Here is a 23,277-nt window from a genome sequence, read left to right as displayed (position 1 = left end):
GCTAACATACAGTAATGTGCGAAACAGCAATTTTGTTTCTCTCAGACGGTTGTGATCCTTTCTCAAAATGCAGCAGATGCAGAATCTTTAGTTTTTTTTTAATAAAAGAGGTAGATTGATTCTTGATGACCGGGGGAGTAAATATTGTCAGGGATATGCAGTTCAAGTCAATCAGCCATGAACTTGGTGAATGGTAGAACAGGTGTGAAATGCTGTGTGTCCTACTCCTACATAGAACATAGAACAATACAGCGCAGTACAGGCCCCTCGGCCCTCGATGTTGCGCCGATCAAAGCCCACCTAACCTACACTAACCCACTATCCTCCATATACCTATCCAATGCCCGCTTAAATACCCATAAAGAGGGAGAGTCCACTACTGCTACTGGCAGGGCATTCCATGATCTTACGACTCGCTGAGTGAAGAACCTACCCCTAACATCAGTCCTATATCTACCCCCCCTTAATTTAAAGCTATGCCCCCTTGTAATAGCTGACTCCATACGTGGAAAAAGGTTCTCACTGTCAACCCTATCTAACCCCCTAATCATCTTGTACACCTCTATCAAATCACCCCTAAACCTTCTTTTCTCCAATGAAAACAGCCCCAAGTGCCTCAGCCTTTCCTCATACGATCTTCCTACCATACCAGGCAACATCCTGGTAAACTTCCTCTGCACCCGTTCCAGTGCCTCCACATCCTTCCGATAGTATGGCGACCAAAACTGCACACAATATTCCAGATGCGGCCGCACCAGAGTCTTATACAACTGCAGCATGACCTCAGGACTCCGGAACTCAATTCCTCTACCAATAAAAGCCAGTACGCCATATGCCTTCTTCACTGCACTATTTACCTGGGTGGCAACTTTCAGAGATCTGTGTACATGGACACCAAGATCCCTCTGCTCTTCCACACTACCAAGTAGTCTACCATTAGCCCAGTAATCCATCTTTTTATTACTCTTACCAAAATGAATCACTTCACACTTAGCTACATTGAACTCCATTTGCCACCTTTCTGCCCAGCTCTGCAGCTTCTCTATATCCCGCTGTAACCTGCCATATCCTTCCTCACTGTCTACAACTCCTCCGACTTTCGTATCATCCGCAAACTTGCTCACCCAACCTTCTAACCCTTCCTCCAGGTCATTTATAAAAATGACAAACAGCAATGGTCCCAAAACAGATCCTTGCGGAACACCACTAGTGACGGCACTCCAAGATGAACCTTTGCCATCAACTACTACCCTCTGTCTTCTTCCAGAGAGCCAATTCCTAATCCAAACCTCCAACTCACCCTCAATGCCATATCTCTGTATTTTCTGCAGTAGCCTACCATGGGGGACCTTATCAAACGCCTTACTAAAATCCATATATACCACATCTACCGCTTTCCCCTCATCTACCTCCTTCGTCACCTTCTCAAAGAATTCAATAAGGTTTGTGAGGCACGACCTGCCCTTCACAAAACCATGCTGACTATCCTTGATCACATCATTCTTATCCAGATGTGCATAAATCCTATCCCTTACAATTCTCTCTAAGACTTTGCCCACAACAGAAGTGAGACTCACTGGCCTATAGTTACTAGGATTATCCCTACTCCCCTTCTTGAACAAGGGAACCACGTTTGCTAGCCTCCAGTCCTCTGGCACTACTCCTGTAGACAAAGAGGACACAAAAATCAAGGCCAATGGCTCTGCAATCTCCTCCCTTGCTTCCCAGAGAATCCTAGGATAAATGCCATCAGGCCCAGGGGACTTATCTATTTTCACCCTTGCCAGAATTTCCAACACCTCTTCTCTACATATCTCAAAGCCATCCATTCTACTTATTCGTGCCTCAGTATTCATATCGACAACAATGTCCCGTTCCTGAGTGAATACTGACGAAAAGTATTCATTCAGCGCCTCCCCAATCTCTTCAGCCTCCACACGCAACTTCCCATTACTATCCTTGATTGGACCTATTCCTTCCCTAGTCATTCTTTTATTCCTAACATACCTATAGAAAGCCTTAGGGTTTTCCCTAATCCTACCAACTAAGGACCTTTCATGTCCCCTCCTTGCTGCTCTTAGCTCTCTCTTCAGGTCCTTCCGGGCTACCTTATAACTCTCAATCGCCCCTATTGAACCTTCACGCCTCATCTTTACAAAGGCCGCCCTCTTCCATTTAACAAGGGATTCCAACTCCTTATTAAACCACGGCTCCCTCACACGACCCTTTCCTCCCTGCCTGATAGGTACGTACTTATCAAGGACACTCAATAGTTGCTCCTTGAACAAGTTCCACATATCAATTACGCTCTTGCCTTGGAATCTACTTTTCCAATCCACACATCCTAAGTCATGCCTCAACGCATCATAATTTCCCTGCCCCCAGCTATAACTCTTGCCCTGTAGTACACACTTATCCCTCTCCATCACTAGACTAAAAATCACCGAATTGTGGTCACTGTCCCCAAAGTGCTCACCTACCTCTAGTTCTAATACCTGGCCTGGTTCGTTACCCAGAACCAAATCCAGTATGGCCTCACCTCTTGTTGGCTTATCTACATATTGTGTCAGGAAACTCTCCTGCACACATTGCACAAACACTGACCCATCTAACGAACTTGAGCTATAGCTTTCCCAATCAATATCAGGAAAGTTAAAGTCTCCCATAACAATCACCCTATTACTGTCACTCTTCTCCTGAATCATCTTCGCAATCCTTTCTTCAACGATTCTAGGACTATTAGGAGGCCTGTAAAAGACTCCTAACAGGGTGACCTCACCTCTCCTATTCCTAACCTCAACCCAAACTACCTCAGATGGCAAATCTTCATCCATCTTCCTTTCCACCGCTGTAATACTATCTTTGACAAGCAAAGCCACACCCCCCCCCCTCTTTTACCCCCACCTCTGACCCTACTAAAACATTTAAACCCTGGAACCTGCAACAACCAATCCTGTCCCTGATCTAGCCATGTCTCCGTAATAGCCACAACATCGAAGTCCCAGGTACCAACCCACGCTGCAAGTTCACCTACCTTATTTCGTATACTTCTGGCATTAAAGTATACACACTTCAAGCCACTCTTCTGTTTACAGGCACCATCCTTTAAGATTGATGCCATATTCTGTTGCTTGTTTGTATATTATAGATAGAGAAGGTCTTTTCCCTGGGGTGGGGTTGTCCAGAACTAGTGGGCATAGGTTTAAGATAAGAAGGGAAAGATTTAGAAGGGACTGAAGGGGGCAACCTTTTCATGCAGAGGGTGTTGCATATATAAAACGAGCTGCCAGAGGAACTGGTGGAAGCTGGTACAATTATAACATTTAAAAGGCTGCGTGCGTATATGAATGGGAAGGGTTCAGAAGGATATGGGCCAAATGCTGGAAAATGGGACTGGATTAGGTTAGGATATCTGGTCGGCATGGCCAAGTTGAAATGAAGGGTTTGTTTCCGTGCTGTACATCTCTATGGCTCAATGATCATGGCCTATCTTGTTTATCAACACCACTTTCCTGCCCATTCTCCCTTGATTCCCTGCATCCAGAAAATCTGCCTCTCCCAGCCTTAAATGATGGAGCATCCTCAACCAACTGGGGTAGAGAATTCTAAAGATTCACAGGCCTCTGAGTGAAATAATTTCTCCTCACTGCAGCCCCTCTTTGCCCTGAGACTCTGTTTCCCCATCCCGTTATTTCAATCCCCCAACCAGTCAAAACAATCTCTGAGCAGCTGCCCTGTTAAGCCCCTTCAGAACCTTGTATGTTTCAGTGCGTTCACCTCTTATTCTTCTATGGTCCAGAGACTCAGGTCCAGAATTGCTCAGTATCTCACCATCAGACAGTTCTCTCATCCAAGAACGAATTTAGTGAATTTTCACCAACTTCCAAGATTCCACAGTGGCTCCTGTTTGAGGACTGATTGTCCTTTTACATACTCTGATTGTCTACCAACTGTAGCCACATGGAACCTGCCTCTGATCCCTCTGAATCATGGGATACATAGCACAGAAAAAGATCCTTCGGCCCAACACCAACCAAGTAACCTAAATTCGTCTCTTTTTCCAGCATTTGGCCCATACCCCTCTAAACCCTTCCCATTCATATACCCATTAAGATACCTTTTAAATGTTGTAATTGTACCAGCCTCCACCACTTCCTCTGGCAGCCCATCCCAAACACACACCATCCTCTGCGTGAAAAAGTTGCCCCTTTTATATCTTTCCCCTCTCATCTTAAACCTATAGTTTTGGGCCCCTCTACTCTGGGGAGAAGACCTTGGCTATTTACCCTATCCATGCCCCTCATGGTTTTATAAACCTCTGTAAGGCCACCTCTCAACCTCAGATGCTCCAGGGAAAACAGCCCCAGCCTATTCAGCCTCTTCCTATAGCTCAAGTCCTCCAACCCTGGTAACATGCTTGTAAATCTTTTCTGAACCCTTTCAAGTTTCACAACATCCTTCCTATAGCATGGAGAATAGAACTGAACGCAGTATTCCAAAAGTGGCTCAACCAATGTCCTGTACAGGCACAACATGACATCCCAACTCCTATACTGACCAATAAAGGCAAGCATACCAAATGCCTTCTTCACCACCCTGTCTACCTGTGACTTCACCTTCAAAGAGCTATGAACCTGCAGCCCAAGGTCTGTTTGTTCAGCAGCACTACCCAGGGCCCTACCATTAAATTGTCATTTATCTCAAGAGGGTTGGAATGTAAAAGCAGCGATGTGCTACTGAGACTTTATAAAGCTCCGGTTAGACCCCATTTAGAATACTGTGTCCAGTTTTGGGCCCCACACCTCAGGAAGGACGTCATGCCACTGGAACATGTCCAGCCGTGATTCACATGGATGATCACTGGAATGGTAGGCCTAACAAACGATGAACGGCTGAAGATCCTGGGATTGTATTCATTAGAGTTTAGAAGGTTGAGGGGAGATCTAATAGAAACTTACAAGACAATGCATGGCTTAGAAAGAGTGGGTGCTGTGAATCTGTTTCCATCAGGCAGGAATACTCGTGGGCACAGCCTTAGAATTAGAGGGGATCAATTTAAAATGGAAAGGAGGAGACATTTCTTCAGCCAGAGAGCGGTGGGCCTGTGGAATTCATTGCCACGGAGCGCAGTGGAGGCCGGGACGTTTAATATCTTCAAGGCAGAGATTGATAAATTCTTAATCTCACAAGGAATCAAGGGATACGAGGAGAGTACGGGTAAGTGGCGTTGAAATGCCCATCAGCCATGATTGAATGGTGGAGTGGACTCGATGGGCCGATGTCCTTACTTCCGCTCCTATGTCTTATGGTCTTATGGTCTTATTAAGTGCAGTAACACATCATGGAGCAGAGCCACCATGCCCCGGTGCAGTTTTCCAGCACCATTCACCCTCTCGTCCTCGTTTAAACCCACCTCCTCATGGCTGGTGAGATCCTGCCCTCAATCGGTGTGACCTTCTATTCTTCCTGTTGCTCATTTAATGCTCAATGCTCCCTTGAAACGTCTGAAGTTTTCACCGCGATCTGTCGATCAGATAGTGAACATTACCTTCACACAATTCTCAGAGAGTCCTGGCAGTAATGAGCATTCATGGTGCATTGTACAGCTCTGGCATTGAGCTGAAGATTATTAAATTTTAAGTGTCTCAAAGGTGTACAGTTAATCAGAGGGGTAATTAATTACACACTTTCCCAATCTTCTCAAATGTTTGATTAAACAAAAGAGAAAGAACCTTTCTTCAATTGCAGCTAAAGTAACTGTATCAATACAGTCTCCACAGACTTCCATCAGTGGAGAGCATGTCTCACCTCAAGGCTAGTTTCCCAATTATAAATGTTTAGTAATAATTAAATAATAATAAATGAAAGAAAGAACACACATTTGTCTGGCACCCTTCACAGTTTCAAGACATCACACATTTGTTTTCACGGATAATTCAAGAAATTACGAGTCATTTCACAGGTAATTAAGTACTTTTTGAAGTGTTGTCAGTACACAATTGAGGAAGGAAGCAGCCACATTGCTCACAGCTCTAGGGCTACGTGACTGAATGTTTCCCACAGCATTGATTGAGGGATGCAAGTTGTCCAGCATGTGAGAAGAACTCTTTGAGTCATACATTGGGGCCTTTTTCAGTGACCTGAGGGATGCCTCAGAGAGCATGTGGACTTCCTGAGTGCTGTGCTGAAAGCTTTAGAGTAAGTATTGAACATCCAACCTTCTGTTCTCAGAGAAAGGGCAATATCAACCGAGCTACGATTGACATTTAAATCTAAGCCTCTAAATTTTGAACGTTCGTTTATTGCATGTAGGCTTTGCTGTATAGTGCAACATTCGTTGCTCATCCCCAGTTGCACAGACTGTCACACACATGCTTGAAGGCCTGGAGTCTCATGTGGATTATGTAAGGACAAAGGATTCCTCCCCAAAAGAGCATTAATGAACTAGATGAACTTCTATGACAATCGGCAATGGTTGAATACTCATAATTAGGTGAACACTTATTCCAATTTTGTATTAATTGAAGATAACTTTCAGCATGGCTATGACAGGATACAAACCCATCCCCCCAGTACATTGGCGGGTCACTAGACTCGATGCATTACCTCTGTTTTCTCTCCACATTTGCGGCCAGGCCTGCCGAGTTTCTCCAGCAAATTCTGTTTTTGTTTGTTTCAGATCTCTAGCATACTCATTTCTTTGTTTTATATTAGCCTGAAGGATGATGCTACCATTATACCACCACCTCCTCTCAATTAGCCAAGCTCAGGAACACAGAGTGAAAGCTCAACTGTGGCAGTCAGGAAAGAGGATCTCTCCCTGGGTCCTTCTGACTAGTAACCCAGCTCTCCAATGCTGTCCATCTCGATCACTGTCTGAATCTTACCTCTTTTTTGTTTTACTCTACACCTTCCTTTAATCTCACCAACATCTACAAAGTTCAGAAACAGCGAGTGAAGTATCTGGTGGACTTTTAAACATCAATTTGTGGGACTTGGACATTGATAGCCCATTCCTATTTGCCCTTGAGAAGGTGGTGGTGAGCTGCCTTCTTGAATCGCGGCAGTCCACTTGCTGTGGGTTGACCCACAATGCTGGTAGGGAGGGAATTCCAGGATTTTGACTGTGAAGGAACAGTGGTATATTTTCAAGTCAGAGTGGTGAGTGGCTTGGAGGGAAACTTGGAGGTGCTGCCCATGTCCTTCCAAGTGGAAGTGGTCGTGGGTTTGGAAGGTGCTGTCTAAGGATCTTTGGTGAATTTCAAATGGAACACAGTAATCAACGAGTGCTCAGGTTTTCTGGAGAGATTTTCATCTTGGAAGAACAATGTGCACAGGGAACCTACATTTCTTCCTGTCTATTAACAAGATGCAAAATCTGCCAGAATGAGTGTTCATTCTCCCTCGTTCATATTCCTTAGTGAAATCCATTCCTGGACATTATATGCACACAAGCAAGGAAAAGCCCCTTGAGTTTTTTTTTCTCAAAATGAATGATGTTTACAAGTGTTCCCCAAACACTTTCATAAACTAGTGTCACATTGATGCAACTAAAAAAGAACAAATATTCAGTCATTTCAAAATAAGCTAATCCTGCAGCAAAGCCTGCTGTGATCAATATAACACAGAACTCATCAAGTCACTTTTAATCAGGATATCATCCACCAGAATTTCTACTTTCTTGGGAAGAAGAAATGTATTTGGTGATTCTCTTGTTCTGGAGCTTGCTTTCTGTGTAGTCATTGCTGGGGTTAGCCAGCAGATGGCATTTGGCCACTGCCGAGAGCTTGAATTGCAACTCAGCAACAGCCAGAGATGGTTCTGAGCTCAGTGGTTAATGCTTTACAACACGGGAAAATCATCGAGACAACAGCGTTGAGAATCAGGACAAACAAAATCATGCTCAGCAGCATTTCATGCGACAGAGTTGATTTGAACCCACACCCAAATAAACATGAAGCAAGGTAAAAACAATGACTGCAGATGCTGAAAACCAAATACTGGATTAGTGGTGCTGGAAGAGCACAGCAGTTCAGGCAGCATCCAACGAGCAGCGAAATCGACGTTTCGGGCAAAAGCCCTTCATCAGGAATAAAGGCAGTGAGCCTGAAGGGTGGAGAGATAAGCTAGAGGAGGGTGGGGGTGGGGAGAGAGTAGCATAGAGTACAATGGGTGAGTGGGGGAGGAGATGAAGGTCAAGGAGGAGAGGGTGGAGTGGATAGGTGGAAAAGAAGATAGGCACCAAGCTCGTATTCAGCCTGGAGAGGAGTGAGGCGGTGGTGGGGAGGGGAGGAGGTGAGAGCGTGAGAAACTGGAATAAAATGAACACCTTCCATACTTGCAATGCAACCCTGTTCTCTGCCCTTGAGGGGATAAATTAAACCTTCCTTTGAATCATCAGAAGATGCCTTTCCTGTATGTCACCTCCCATGCCTGATTCACAGCATTTTTGGGCTTCAATGACTCCATCTTTATGCCTTCTTCTATTGATATTCATGGACAAACTCATTTTTCCTTTGTCTTTGATGTTACTCTTTCATACCAGATGCTTCTTTTCTTCCCAACCCCTGGTAACTCTGAATAAAATCAACGACCATCCAAGAATTGAATAATGTGAGGAAGCTCTAACAGTAAGAGTTGAAGTGGACCATTCAGCCCATTGAGGTTGGTCCACCACTCAATGAGACCACAGCTGATCCAATAATCCTCACCTCCACGTACCTGCATTTTCACCACTACCCTTACTTCCCTTGCTGATTAAAAATCTGTCTATTCAGTCTTATATATACTCAGTGGCCCTGCCTCAACAGCACTAAAGAATTAAACTGATTCAGTACCTTTTCAGACAGGTTAAAAATCACACAACACCAGGTTACATTCTCAGAGAGAATATTCCTCCTCTTCTCCATTTAAATGTGTGACCCCCCCTTACTTTGTGATGATGTTCTCTGGTCCTCGACTCATACGGGGAAGCAACCTCTCTGCACTGACCCTGTCAAGCCCCCTAAGAATCTTTTCAATAAGATTTTACCTCATGCCTCTAAATTTCAATGAGCACAGGCCAAACCTATTCAAACTTCTTCTGAAGAAAGTCCCTCCATATGTGGAATCAGCCAAGTGAATCTTCCCTGGACGGCCCCCAATGTCGGTATATCTTTCCTGAGATTAAGGGACCAAAAGTGTTCACAGTATTCCAGCTGTGGCCTGACTAGTATCGTGTACAGATTTTACCAAACCTCCCTCCCTTTACACTCCATTTCTTTCAAAATAAAAGCCAACATTCAATTTGCCTTCCCTATTAACTGCTGAACTTGGATGCTACCTTTTTTTTGATCCTTACACGTTCACACCTAAAACCCTCTGGTCTCTAGCCTTCTTCAGTCTCTGATCTGTTTAAATAATATTCAGCTCACCTATTCCTTCTACCAAAATCCAGAATCGCACATTTTCCCACATTATATTCTATTGGCCCAAGCTTCACTCACTCACTTAACCCATCCATGTCCCTTCGTGAGGTTATTTGTACCACCATCACCGCTTGCCTTCCCACCTATTTTTGTGTCGTCAAACTGGATTCTGTCACAAATCATTCTTATATTTTGTAAATAATTGTGGTCCTGGCACTGGTCACCATGATCCCACATCACCGTCCTGAAAATGCTCTCTTTATCCCAACTCACTGTGTTCTCGTAGTTAGACAACCGTATGTCCATACAAATAAAATATCCACAACATTACAGGTTCTTACCTTAAGTAGCCCTGTGTGCGCTATCAAATGCCTTTAGGAAATCAAAGTATATTACATCTACTGATTCCCCTTTATCTAACTTGCTTGTTACCTCTTTAAAGAAGCCTAATAGCATAGTCAGACATGAGTTTTCCTTCATGAAGCATGCTGATTCTGTTTGAAGATATTAAGTGTTTCAAAATGTTCTGCGATTATATCCTTTATAAAACTTTAACATTGTCCTAATGGTAGATGTTAAACAATACACTTCATGGTAAGGTCCTGGGGAGTGTTACTGAACAAAGAGACCTTGGAGTTCAGGTTCATAGTTCCTTGAAAGTAGAGTCGCAGGTAAATGGGAGGGTGAAGAAGGCGTTTTCTTTTATGAATCAGAGTACTGAGTACAGGAATTAGGAGGTCATGTGGCGGCTGTACAGGACATTGGTTAGGCCACTTTTTGAATATTGTGTGTGATTCTGGTCTCCTTCCTATTGGAAAGATGTTGTTGAAACTTGAAAGGGTTCAGAAAAGATTTACAAGGATGTTGCCAGGGTTGGAGGATTTGAGCTATCTGGAGGGGTTGAATAGGCTGGGGCTGTTTTCCCTGGAGCTTCGGAGGCTGAGGGGTGACCTTATATAGGTTTATAAAATCACGAGGGGCATGGATAGGGTAAAGAGACAAAGTCTCTTCCCTGGGGTGGGGGAGTCCAGAACTCGAGGGCATAGGTTTAAGGAGGGGAAAAATATAAAAGAGACCGAAGGGGCAACTTTTTCATGCAGAGAGTGGTACGTGTATGGAATAAGCTGCCAGAGGATGTGGTGGAGGCTGGTACAATTGCAATATTTAAAAGGAATCTGGATAGGTACAAGAATGGGAAGGGTTTGGAGGGATATGGGCCGAGCGCTGACAGGTGGGACTAGATTGGGTTGGGTTGGGATATCTGGTCCACAAGGATGAGTTGGACCAAAGTGTCTGTTTCTGTGCTGTACATCTCTATGACTCTATGACTCTAGCTCAGCCTTTAGCTACCTGTGTTTTTTAATCTCTCTCCCCTTTTAAGTAAAGCGGTTAAATTGGTATTTTTCCAATCTACTGGGGCTTTTCCAGAATATAAGCATGCTTGAAAGATTGCTACCAGTCCATCCACTGTCTCTGCAGTTATTTATTTAAATTGCAAGGATGCAACACATTATGGGAGCTCTCTATCTCTAACCCCATTAATTTTCTAAGTATTATTTCTCTTATTGGTTTATGGTCGATATTTCCTCCCTACCTAACCCCTTTTGCTCTTCATTACTGAGTATATTTGGAATGCTATGGTGTCCCCGCCATGAAAACTGACGTAAAGTACCTTTCCAACTCCTCTGTCATTTCCTGGCTACCCAGTGTTACCTTTCCAGCATCATTCTCTAAGTCCACTTTGGCCTTTCTCTTTTTATATATTTAAAGAAGCACTTACTGTTTGTTTTCCCTCATATTTTATTTCCCCTCTTTGCAAAGTATTTGGTCATCTTTTGTTGGTTTTTAAAACTTTCCCAATCCCTGCTATAAGAAGGATGTTGTGAAACTTGAAAGGGTTCAGAAAAGATTTACAAGGATGTTGCAGGGGTTGGAGGGTTTGAGCTACAGGGCGAGGCTGACTAGGCTGGGGCTGTTTTCCCTGGAGTATCGGAGGCTAGATGATGTTATTTAGTATGGTGACAAAACATCTGAAAATGAACCTTGCAGCTCAGCGAGCAAACCTTCATCCCTTTAAAAAGCATCTGGATGGGTACATGAATAGGAAGGATTCAGAGGAATACCAGCCAAATACTGGCAAAAGGGACTGGATTGATTTCTGATATCTGCCCGGCATGGGCAGAAGGGTCTGTTTCCGTGCTGTGTATCTCTGTGATTATGACTCTGGCCTCCCAATAATCTGGGCCACATTGTATCTTTTTCTTTCAATTTGATATTACCTCCTTGGGTAACCATTGTTAATTAATACTCTTCCTAGAATCCTACTTCCTCTCTTACACTACAATACTCCTGATCACGATACCAGGAAAAGATGATCGTTGATCCTTCTCTGGTTTCTTCTTCCACATCTTTCCTTCCTTCTCCATTGGAACTTTTCTTGCCTACCTATTTAATTGACTATATTTACTCTTCCATGAGCTGAGTTTTTCTCTCATGCTCTTTCGCTGTCCCAGGTCTTTTTCCTGTGTGTGTGTGTGTGTGTGTGTGTGTACTCTCCTTGCTGTGTTGAAAATGTCATCTCTTATTCCCTCTATTGACTAGGCCTCCTAGATAATGAACAGCAGGTCGGGCAGCATCTGTGAAGAGAAATCAAAGTTAATGCTTTGAGTCCAGTGACCATTGAGGATTGCTGAATCTGAAATGTTAACTTTGATTTCTCTTCACAGATGCTGCCAGGCATGCTGAGCTTTTTCAGCTACTTCGGTTTTTGTTTCTGATTTACAACATCTGAACTTCTTGTGGTTTTTCTAAAATTATTAGATCTCTTACCTCCCTCATTTCTCTGTTCTCAGGCAATGGCTTTATTAAAACGTAGGTTATCTTTGAATTCTTTACAAAGTTCGTTAAAAGTAAGTTTCTTCTTCTAAATGAAAGGGAAACGAGTACTTGATCTTTAACTTCCAAAAACAATGAAAGTACTGATCTTTGACAGTGTCTTCCATTTCTGCAGCACTGTAAGGTAAAGGTGAAGTCACCATGGTCTCGGAGGACCATGAGGCTGCTCTCTCGTTACAGAGAGATCACTGTGAAGGCCCCACCTTTCCCCTCGCCTGAGACATGGTGAACTTCAAGTGACATTGCACCACACCTTCGGAAAGTCTCTTATATTTCACCGATTTTGAAGAGCAATGATTTTTGGTAACTTCCTGAGACACAGTCCATCAGACCACAGGGCTGCTCTCACATTAGAGAGAGAGGAGGAGAGAGAGATAGACAAGTGGTCGTGGTTTAACCTGAGGGTCACCATGTCTCAGAAAGGTTGAGAAGGAGAGTCCTTTGTGATACTCTCAGATACATAAGGAAAGATATGCAACATTATGAAGTTCGGTTCTGAAAATGTGTTCAGAAGTAAACTCATCCTTGGGCTTGGTATCACTCCAAATCATGCATTAAGTGACTCTTTTTATAATGAACTAATACTACTCATGAAAGTTGCTTCATAGAAGCTTGCAATTGTTACCAAGTCTTCAGAATCTGGTCATTTTTTCCATTCTTCTGTTGATGCTGCAACCTTCCATATTTCCAATATCAATCCAGTCAACAATTTGTTTCAAGAACTTAAGGTCCCAAGCCAAGCCTGGTCGAACCACAGCATTACAAGAGCTGTACTCGAAAACCAAAAGAACTGCAGATGCTGAAAATCAGAAACAGAAACAGAAAATGCTGGAAAAAAAACTCAGCAGGTCTGGCAGCATCTATGGAGAGAAAGTCATTCTGAAGAATAATCACTGTCGCTGCAGTATTAACTCTGCTTTCTGTCCACAGGTGCTGCCAGACCTGCTGAGCTTTTTCCAGCAATTTCTGTTTCTAATTCAGAACTGTAATCTTGGGGGAGTTTGGGATAACAATTAGAAACTGGAAGTAGATTGTTTGACCCATCCCGTACTTAGATTAGCAGTACAGTTGTGGTGACTTCAGCATGGTGTTGATTATGGTCAAGTAATGGTGATCTCGAAAGTGTATTTGCAGTCTACAAGTGTTGCTCAAAGTGAAAATTACACAAAAACCTTGCACTGGAACTCAAGTTAGGAGTATAAATTGATTGAGAAGCTCGGAGAAGCTATAGATCTGAAAAGATTAGGAAGAATTCCCTCTTCCCAAGGTGCATCTCAGTTGCCATGCAGTTGATTTTTTCTGGCATTTCCAATTCCATGGACTTTTCTAGAATGTAAGAATTCCTGGAAGATTATGATCAATGTATTCACTGTCTCTGTAGCTATTTTTTTAAACCCCAAGGATACAACCCATCGAAGGAAGTAAAGGAATTCTTAAACCTCCCAAGGAGCAATTATAATATCAACTGACATGAACAGTTGGGAAGTGAATGCACCCTTGGGCTTGGTACCACTCCAAATAATGCATTAAGTGACTTTTTGTTAATGATTAATTTTGATTTTGAAGTACCAGACAGCTGTTTCTATTAGCAGGACATGATTCCAGATTACTTTTATTAAGTCAGTAGGTAAGTAGGAACTAAGTAGACAGTGAAGAAAAGATTTTCTAGGATTACAAAGGGATCTTGATTGAATGATTCAGTGGGCTGAAAAATGGCAGATGGAGTTCAATCTAGATAAATGTGAGGTATTATTGCATTTTGGTATGACAAGCAAGGAAAGGGCTTATACAATTAATAGAAGGGCATTGGGTAGTGTTGTATAACAGAGAGACATAGGGGTACAGATGCAAAATTCTTCAAAGTTTAAATCACAAATTGACAGGGTGGTCAAAAAGGCATTTGGCATGCTTGCTTTCATTACTCAGTCCTTTGAGTGTAGGGGTTGGGACATGTTGTTGAGATTGTACAGGACATTGGTGAGGCCTCTTCTGGAATACTGTGTCCAGTTCTGGTCACCCAGTTTTGGAGCAATGTTATTAAGCTGGAGAGGGCTCAGGAGAGATTTACCAGGATGTTGCCAGGTTTGAGTTCTAATGAAAGGGTGGAGAGGCTGGGACTATTTTCACTGAAGTGTAGGAGGTTGAAAGGCAACCTTCTCGGAATGTATAAAATAATAAGGAACATAGATATGGTTAATGGTAGTTGTCCTTTCCCTAGGATAGGGGATTTCAAGTCTAGGGGGCACATTTTTAAGGTGAAGAGACAAATGTTTTACTCAGAGGGTGATTCGCGTGTGGAATGAACTTCCTGGTGGATGTGGGTACAATTTCAATGTTTAAAAGGCATTTGGATGTATACATGACGAAGAAAGGTTTGGGAAGATATGGGCTAAGAACAGGCAGGTGCACTAGTTTAGTTTGGGATTATGTTTGAGATGGACCGTTTGGACCGAAAGTAAAAACAATGACTGCAGATGCTGGAAACCAGATTCTGGATTAGTGGTGCTGGAAGAGCACAGCAGTTTAGGCAGCAACCGAAGGGTCTGTCTCTGTGCTGTAAGACCCTATGATTGTATAAGTAAGCCAATGCACTTGAGAGCAAGTCCATGGAGTCTGAGTGGCCCATGTTGGTCCCAAACTATAAATCGAAGCACAGTAAGTGAGAAAGATTATTAGTTCACACAGTTACAAGATACTCTGAGTAAAAAATTGAAGTAGAGTTATAGACTCGTAGAGATGTACAACATGAAAACAGACCCTTCAGTCCAACCTGTCCATGCTGACCAGATATCCCAACCCAATCTAGTCCCACCTGCCAGCCCTGGCCCATATCCCTTCAGACCCTTCCTATTCAGATACCCATTCAGATGCCTCTTAAATGTTGCTATTGTACCACCACTTCCTCTGGCAGCCCATTCCACACACGCACACCCTCTGCGTGAAAAGGTTGTGCCTTAGGTCTCTTTTATATCTTTCCCCTCTCACCCGAAAACTATGCCCTCGAGTTCTGGACTCCCCCACCCCAGGGAAGAGACTTTGTTTATTTACCCGACCCATGCCCCTCATGATTTTATAAACCTCTATAAGGTCACCCCTCAGCCTCCAATGCTCCAGGGAAAACAGTCCCAACCTGTTCAGCCTCTCCCTGTAGCTCAAATCCTTCAAACCTGGCAACATCCTTGTAAATCTTTTCTGAACCCTTTCAAATTTCACAACATCTTTCTGATAGGAAAGATACCAGAATCACCCACAATATTCCAACAGTGACCGAACCAATGTTCTGTACAGCCACAACATGACTCAATACTCTGACCAATAGAAGAAAGCATACCAAATGCCTTCTTTACTATCCTATCTATCTGTGACTCTACTTTCAAGTACTGTATTGGGCGTGTTACCATAATGGTTATGTTATTGAACGAGTAATCTTGAGGCAGGTTCAAACCCTACATGCTCATTGGAGCATGAAAATTCAGTTCAAAACATTTTTGTAATACATTCATAGGATGTGGGCATCCCTGGCTGGCCCAGCATTTGGTCTCCATCCCTAGTTGCCCTTGAGAAGGTGATGACAACCTATCTCCTTGAACTGCTGCAGTCCATTTATTGCAGGTACTCCCACATTGCTTTTAGTGAGTTTCAGTATTTTGACCAGTGGCAGTGAACAAGAACAGTGATATATCTTGGAAGACACAATAGTGTATGGCTTGGAGGGGGAACGTGAGGGTAATGGTGTTCCCATGTGTAAGGAACCTTGGAGAAGATCTGACGAAAATATGGAATAGAGAGCCAATATCAGCAATTACGATCATGAGACTATGGGAATGTTGCAAAAAACCTGATTGGTTCACTAACGGTATTTAGAGAAGGAGATCAGCTGTCTGTACCCAGTCTAACTCATCTGTGACCCAGAAACACAACTGTACTACAGATTCTTCACTGCCTAACAATTGGCCTAAACACAGTTGTTATCTCCATCTTCTCAAGAGCAGAATAATGAATATTGGTCTTGCCATCAAAGTCCATCCATGCCCAGTCGATGATCAAATGAAAAATAGACAAACCTTTCTGAGGGCAAAGTAATGGAAGGTTTCCTGTGCATCTTGTTGATGCTGAACCTGGCCCTGTTTCACTCCTTTTGTCTGTTCATAGGCTGTGGCCATCACTGGCTGGGCCAACATTTATTGCCCATCCCTGACCACCCTAGAGAAGATGGTGGTAAGCTGCCTTCTTGCAACATCCATTGTGGGTTAGATAATCCAGAGTGCTGTTTGGAAATGAGTTCCAGAATGGTGATCCAGCAACACTGGAGGAACAGCGATTTATTTCTAAGCCCAGATGGTGAGGGGCTTGCAGTAACTTGCAGGGTGTTCCCATGTATATGCTGTCCTGATGAAGGGAAGGAAAATATCATCCTTACCTTGCCTGGTCTGCGTGTGATTCCAGACCCATGGCAGTGTGATTAACTCTGCCCTCTGAGCAAGTAGGGATAAGCAATGAATGCTGACCTAACCAACGGCATATATATCCTGTAAATGAATAAATTTAAAACATGGCAAATTAGGAAGGTACTATAAAAAGGAGGAAGCTGTTGTTGAATTTGTGCTTTTAGTGCTTACAAAGAGTGTTTGGGAAAACTATGAGCCGGCCAGCATTTGTGATATTGTATTTTCTTTGTTGATTTTAGGTCAAATGCTTGGTGACCACACACGACTGGAATTTCACAACATCGAGACCGGGATCATGACGGAACGACGCTTCATCTCCATAGCCCCCTCCAGCTTCATTGGGCACCTGCAGAGCTTGATGTTTAATGGAATGATGTACATCGATCTGTGCAAAAATGGGGACATTGAATACTGTGAAATAAACGCAAGGTTCGGCATGAGGTCCATTATTGCAGATCCCGTCACTTTCAAAACGAAGAACAGCTATTTGACCTTGGCCACTCTGCAGGCATACACATCCATGCATCTCTTCTTCCAGTTCAAGACCACATCTCCTGATGGATTCATTCTCTTCAACAGTGGAGATGGCAATGACTTCATCGCTGTGGAATTAGTTAAAGGGTAAGGGAGATTTTTCTCGATAGCTTGATGGTTTGGTTACTCTTCTATTGATCAATGGCTCATACAAATATGTGAAGACCCTTTAGAATGGAGATAAGGACAAACTTCTTTTGCCTGAGAGTGGTGAAATCAGTGGAATTCATTGCCGCAGAAGGCTGAGAAAGCCAGGTATTTAAGTTGTTGTGGTTCTGTTCGCCGAGCTAGGAATTTGTCTTGCAAACGTTTCGTCCCCTGTCTAGGTGACATCCTCAGTGCTTGGGAGCCTCCTGTGAAGCGCTTCTGTGATGTTTCCTCCGGCATTTATAGTGGCCTGTCTCTGCCGCTTCTGGTTGTCAGTTCCAGCTGTCCGCTGTAGTGGCCGGTATATTGGGTCCAGGTCGATGTGTTTGTTGATAGAGTCTGTGGATGAGTGCCATGCCTCTAGGAATTCCCTGGCTGTTCTCTGTTTGGCTTGCCCTATAATGGTAGTGTTTTCCCAGTCAAATTCATGTTGCTTGTCATCTGTGTGTGTGGCTACTAAGGACAGCTGGTCGTGTCGTTTCGTGGCTAGTTGGTGTTCATTAGCTGTCTTCCTGTTTGTCCTTTGTAGTGTTTTGTGCAGTCCTTGTACACTACAAGGATTTTGTACATTACATTGGTTTTGCTCATGTTGGGTATCGGGTCCTTCGTTCTGGTGAGTTGTTGTCTGAGAGTGGCTGTTGGTTTGTGTGTTGTTATGAGTCCTAGTGGTCGCAGTAGTCTGGCTGTCAGTTCGGAAATGCTCCTGATGTATGGTAGTGTGGCTAGTCCTTTGGGTTGCGGCATGTCCTCGTTCCATTGTCTTTAAGGTATTTAAGTATATTTAAGATGGAGGTAGGAAAGTTCTTGATTGCCAAGGGGATCAAAGGTTACGGGGAGAAAGCGGGAAAGTGGGGTTGACAAACCAATCAGCCATGATCAAATGGCAGAGTAGACTCGATGGGCTGAATGGCCTAATTTCTGCTCCTTTATCTTATGGTTTTATAGAATGAGGACCAGGGCAGCCCCTTCATTCCCCCAAGCCTGCTTGCCCATGCAACTGATCTGATTATGACCCCAGCTCCATATTTCTACCAACCTTTGCTATCCTTTGACTCCATTGTTATCTCCTACTCCTGTCGAAATATTCAATGGCTCTGCCTCAAATGTCTCTAGAGAAGAGAGATCCAAAAACATTTTGCTCTTTTTTTCAGGGGAACAGGATTTTCCTCAACTTAATATGAAATGGAAGGCATCTGATTTTTAAACATGTCTCCTACTTCTGGTCTTTCCCACAGTACATCCTCTCAGTATTTATTTATTTTCCATCCCCATTTGTCCTTGAGAAGGTGATAGGTAAGCCATGGTAAAAATCCCACAGGGGGTTAAGGGGATTGAATTGGGACTTGGTTCTGGGTGGGAACCTCTTTGGGAGGTCGGTGCTGACTTCCTGCACTGTAAGGATTCTATGGCACTGGCCTTTTCCAGGCCCTCCTGTGATTCTTGGTGCCAGCACCACTGTTAAAGAGCAGCTATGTCCGCTATCAAATGTTCACATTCTGCAGGGGTACTGCTCCGTGCCTGCCAATTGCCTGGATGTGTCAGACAGAGGTACTCCACTTTGCCGACATGGGACTAGAGATCCTAATAGATGTGGAGAGAGGACGTGCACAGCCACTGCCTGCAGAATGCAGTCTGAGTGTTTGTGTCCAAAATGGAGTTCTGGAAGAGCAAACAACGAGCTAGGGGGTGTTACTGCTCTGACCCTCACGTTGGGAATGGTCACTGTCAAAATGTGTGGCACTGGAAAAGCACAGCAGGTCAGACAGCTTCCGACGAGCAGGAGAGCCCTTCTTCATTCCTGATGAAGAGCTTATGCCGAAACGTCGATTCTCCTGCTCCTCAGATGCTGCCTGACCTGCCATGCTTTTCCAGTGCCACCCTTTTCGACTCTGACTCTTCAGGATCTGCAGTCCTCACTTTCTCCTTGAGGAAGGTCACCATCCAGTTTCTATCCAGCATGTGGGAGAATGGGAAACTATGTATCAAGGAGGCGGGGTTACATAATTGTGAGGATGTTAGCACATGCAAATAGTCGTCTCTCCACGCACGAGTGAGAATCCTGTCTTGCTTTTGACACTTGGGCTGGGAAACAGAACGTTTTCCTTTCAACCTGAAGAATCTCCTCCTGCCGAGCTGACCTGATTTTTCCAGCTTCCTTGTCGTTGACCATGTTGTTCAAATTCCATCCAATGTTTGAATTAATTCACTGTGTGTGGTGACATTACAGAGAAGTGCACAAATACACTTTCTTTTGAATCCTTCAGTGTTAAAGCCCACAGTTGAGTAAAGGATACCTGAACCCGACGATGAGAGAAAAGCCTTTTGAAATGGGAAGAAAATGCATGAGTGCTTTTTTGAAAAGTGGAATTGAAGTTAAACTATGAGCCTTTGCTAGTTGCTCAAACAGTTTTTCTATTTCTTAAATTTGGTATTCATTTGACAAATCCTTTTTTTATTAAGCAGTATAATGTTTTCTTGCAATTGTAACTTGTAATTGCAGCTTACAATAGATATTGATAGTAATTCCTAATATATGGTAGTTGATATCCTTTGTTTAGTTTGTGGAATATTTTTCACTGCATCTTCAAGATAAATGAGACAATAAGTAAATCATTCATTCAGAACTTTTTCTTTTAATTTGGCAAACCCTTCTTCTCCCGTAGGTACATCCACTATGTGTTTGACCTGGGAAATGGGCCAAATGTTATCAAAGGGAACTCTGAAAAGTCCCTGAGCGACAATCAGTGGCACAATGTGGTAATTACTCGGGACAACAGCAACACACACACGCTCAAGGTGGATGCTCGATCTGTGACTCAGATCATCAATGGTGCCAAAAACCTGGACCTGAAAGGTAAGCTTCTTGCAGCTGTCACCTCTCCCTGCACCCGCCAAAAACAACCTCAATTCAGTCAATGCCGCTGCAAAATGAATTCTGTTACACCCATATTTCTGTTTGGAGAGCTCTTAACTTCACTGATAAACCCAGGGCTGTTGATAAACACAAAGAGATTGCAATTCTGCACAGTTGTCGTGGTCAATGCTTAGACCAACATTATTCATAACAACAAGAAAAAACTATCCCGGATGGTCCTGGAACTGTGGGCATTGGGGAATCCTGGGTATTTAACACCATGTGATTTGTCCTGGAGGATGTTGTGAACTGACTCCCCAATGTGGAGTTGGGGTCAATTGTTTAGCAAGTTCCCAGGTTGGATCCTTGGAAGTGTTGGAGTCTCTGACCTCTACTGGTGACCCCAGAACATCCGGTCAAGGTGGAGTGAACTGAGTAGATCCCACTATCGGTTGCATCTTTTTGGATTTTATGGACATCTGGATGGAATCAGATGTTCTCGCCTCTGAAATTGTGCCTGCTTCCCTTGTGTTGATGTAAGTAGAATGAGAATTGTGTTTGATACAACATGGAAAATGCACAAGCGTGTGTTAGATACTGTGGAAGGATTCTCTTGGATTCAAGTCCCATCATCCCCAGAGGTGTGTAATACCAGTAATGCTAAGATGGATCATGTTTTGAACAGTAAAGGAATTGTGGGTAATGGTGAGAAGGTGGATAAGTGGAGCTGAGGCCATAAAAGATCAGCTGTGATCTTATTGAATGGGGGAGTGGGCTCCTAGTCTACTCCTGCTCCTAGTTCTTAGAACATCTCAGAAAAGGTTGATTTTAAAAATATATCAGACCTTCAGCAGAAGATGGTGGGAGTATAAGTTTCAATGGTTCAATTGTTCTATGTTTGATTTTGTGTAATAGTTGTGCTTTCTGCTTATCGCAGTTTTTTTTTTGCTGTCTCATTTCTCTAACCAGGTGTCCTATACATTGCTGGGCTGGCCCAAGGCATGTACAGCAACCTGCCGAAACTTGTCGCCTCCAGAGATGGGTTTCAGGGTTGCTTGGCATCTGTCGACCTCAATGGAAGGCTGCCAGATCTGATTCACGATGCGTTACATCGGAGCGGGCAAATAGATCGTGGATGTGAAGGTACAGGCTTTAGCAACTCTAGTTCAGGCTCTCTCATCAACTCGAACAGTAGCTCAAATCCACACCAGTACATGCTTCCATCTGAGAAACTCCCCATAATGCTAACCATCATCACAGTGTCTTCCATTGTCAGCATTTGTTCACCATTGGATCTGTCCATTTAAACAGTTAAACCTTCACTGTAGAACCAATGCCAAACATGTAAGTCTAATCACCTTCTCTTGTATGTAACAGCAGGCATGTGAGTGCTCCTTTATATTTTGGACTTTACATATGTATGTTGTAAATGTGTAAATATATTACTTATCAAAAAAAAACCCTGCCTATCCTGATTTTATTTCTTCAAGAAACTTTTATTTTGCTCCCATCACTCAAGGTGTGGTGCATTTGCATGGATCATGGCACATTTTAAGCTTAATTGGAACCCTTCAACAGAAAGTGAAGTTCTGTAGACTTGCATACCTTGGATTCTGCAGTTACCTAATGTCTTAAAAGTGGAAGATGTGAAAAGAGAATAGGAGCGGGATTCTTTTTCAAGAGCCAGCATAACACTTTTTCAGCCTCCCTTGATGACGTGTCACAGTGCTGTATCACTTGATCCCAGAATTGAGAAGTTCCTATGCTTAATTCCCAAACGAGCAGAGTTAATTTTGGCCACAGAGACATTTGGAGTGTGTGCTACTGGCTTCAGACCCCATCAGTGCCAGCTTTGGGTGGGTGAGTGAGTTGGTGGGATAACAGTACAGGTGACTGGACTCAGTTGTGGCTAGAACATAGAACATAGAACATAGAAGGGGCTAGAGATGGGATGCCACTTCTTGATTCTGCCTCAGGAGATACATATGTGTAAATTTCACATAAGCACTGATTTGGCCATAAAGACCTCAGATTGATGTTTGACATTCATTATCCAGACTGGCATGAAAACAATGGTTGAGTAGGGAATGCTTAAAGGTACCTGTAAATCTATTTTCCACAATGAGATATAGAACCACACGGAAAGAAGAGAAGAGAAGAGAAGATTAGGAGGTGCCTGGGAATAAAAATGCATAAAGATTTGGGAGAGACATTGACAATCTGGTAATATAACTGGAAAAGAATTCAGAGGCCCAGACTGATGCCCTGAGCACATGGTTGAATCTTCCTGTGGTGGGACTTCAATTGAATTACTTGGTGGCTCAGTGGTTAGCTCTGCTGTCTTACAGCACCAGGGACCCAGGTTCGATTCCAGCCTTGGGCGACTATCTGTTTGGAGTTTGCAAACAGTTTCTGCGTGGGTTTCCTCACTTACTCTGAAGGCAAATTGTCTGTAGTGTCTGAGACATGCAGGCTTGGTGTATTACCATGGGAAATGTAGTGTTACAGGGATAGGATAGGGATGAGTGGAACTGGTTGGGATGCTCTTCAGATGGTTGCTGTGGACTTGATGGGCCAAATGGTCTGCTTCCACACTGGAGGGATTGTATGAACTGAGAAATATGCAACACAAAAATGCTAATCTCAGTAATGGGGTCATGCAACCACTATCGATTATTGTAAAGACCCATCTTGTTTGCTGATGTCCTTCAGGGAAGCAAATTTGCTGTCCTTACCTGTTCTGGCCTACCTGTGAGCAATGTGTGGTTAACTCTTCAATGGCTGTTGAAATAACTGAGGCAATCTCTCAGGCATAATGGCAATTAGGGATGGGAGGAAAATCATGGCTTTGCCAGCAACACCCATATTGCATGAAAAAAATAGAAACAAAAACGAACCTGAATTCCTTTGGAACAACATCCAGAGACAACTTTTTATTCTTAGTTGAGCAGTTATTGACTTTAATCTAGTTCAATTAATTTATTTTGACTGA

General features: G+C 43.4%; 1 protein-coding gene across 31 annotated transcripts in view; it reads left to right on the top strand.

Moving 5' to 3' along the window:
- The window catches only part of nrxn3a (neurexin 3a), a 2,037,428-nt gene that overhangs the window by 924,027 nt on the left and 1,090,124 nt on the right, over positions 1-23,277 (top strand). For all 31 annotated transcript variants that reach the window (XR_011960408.1, XR_011960407.1, XR_011960406.1 and 28 more), the window contains 3 exons: positions 16,990-17,371; positions 20,095-20,285; positions 21,255-21,428. Coding sequence is in view for 27 of the 31 variants with exons in the window: in XM_072568150.1 (XP_072424251.1) it covers positions 16,990-17,371; positions 20,095-20,285; positions 21,255-21,428 (747 nt within the window). In the remaining 4 variants the exon portion in view is untranslated. The remainder of the gene's footprint in view (positions 1-16,989; positions 17,372-20,094; positions 20,286-21,254; positions 21,429-23,277) is intronic.

This window comes from Chiloscyllium punctatum, chromosome 4 (assembly GCF_047496795.1).
Source record: "Chiloscyllium punctatum isolate Juve2018m chromosome 4, sChiPun1.3, whole genome shotgun sequence".
Classification (NCBI taxonomy): domain Eukaryota; kingdom Metazoa; phylum Chordata; class Chondrichthyes; order Orectolobiformes; family Hemiscylliidae; genus Chiloscyllium; species Chiloscyllium punctatum.
This window is presented reverse-complemented; position numbering and strand designations above follow the sequence as displayed.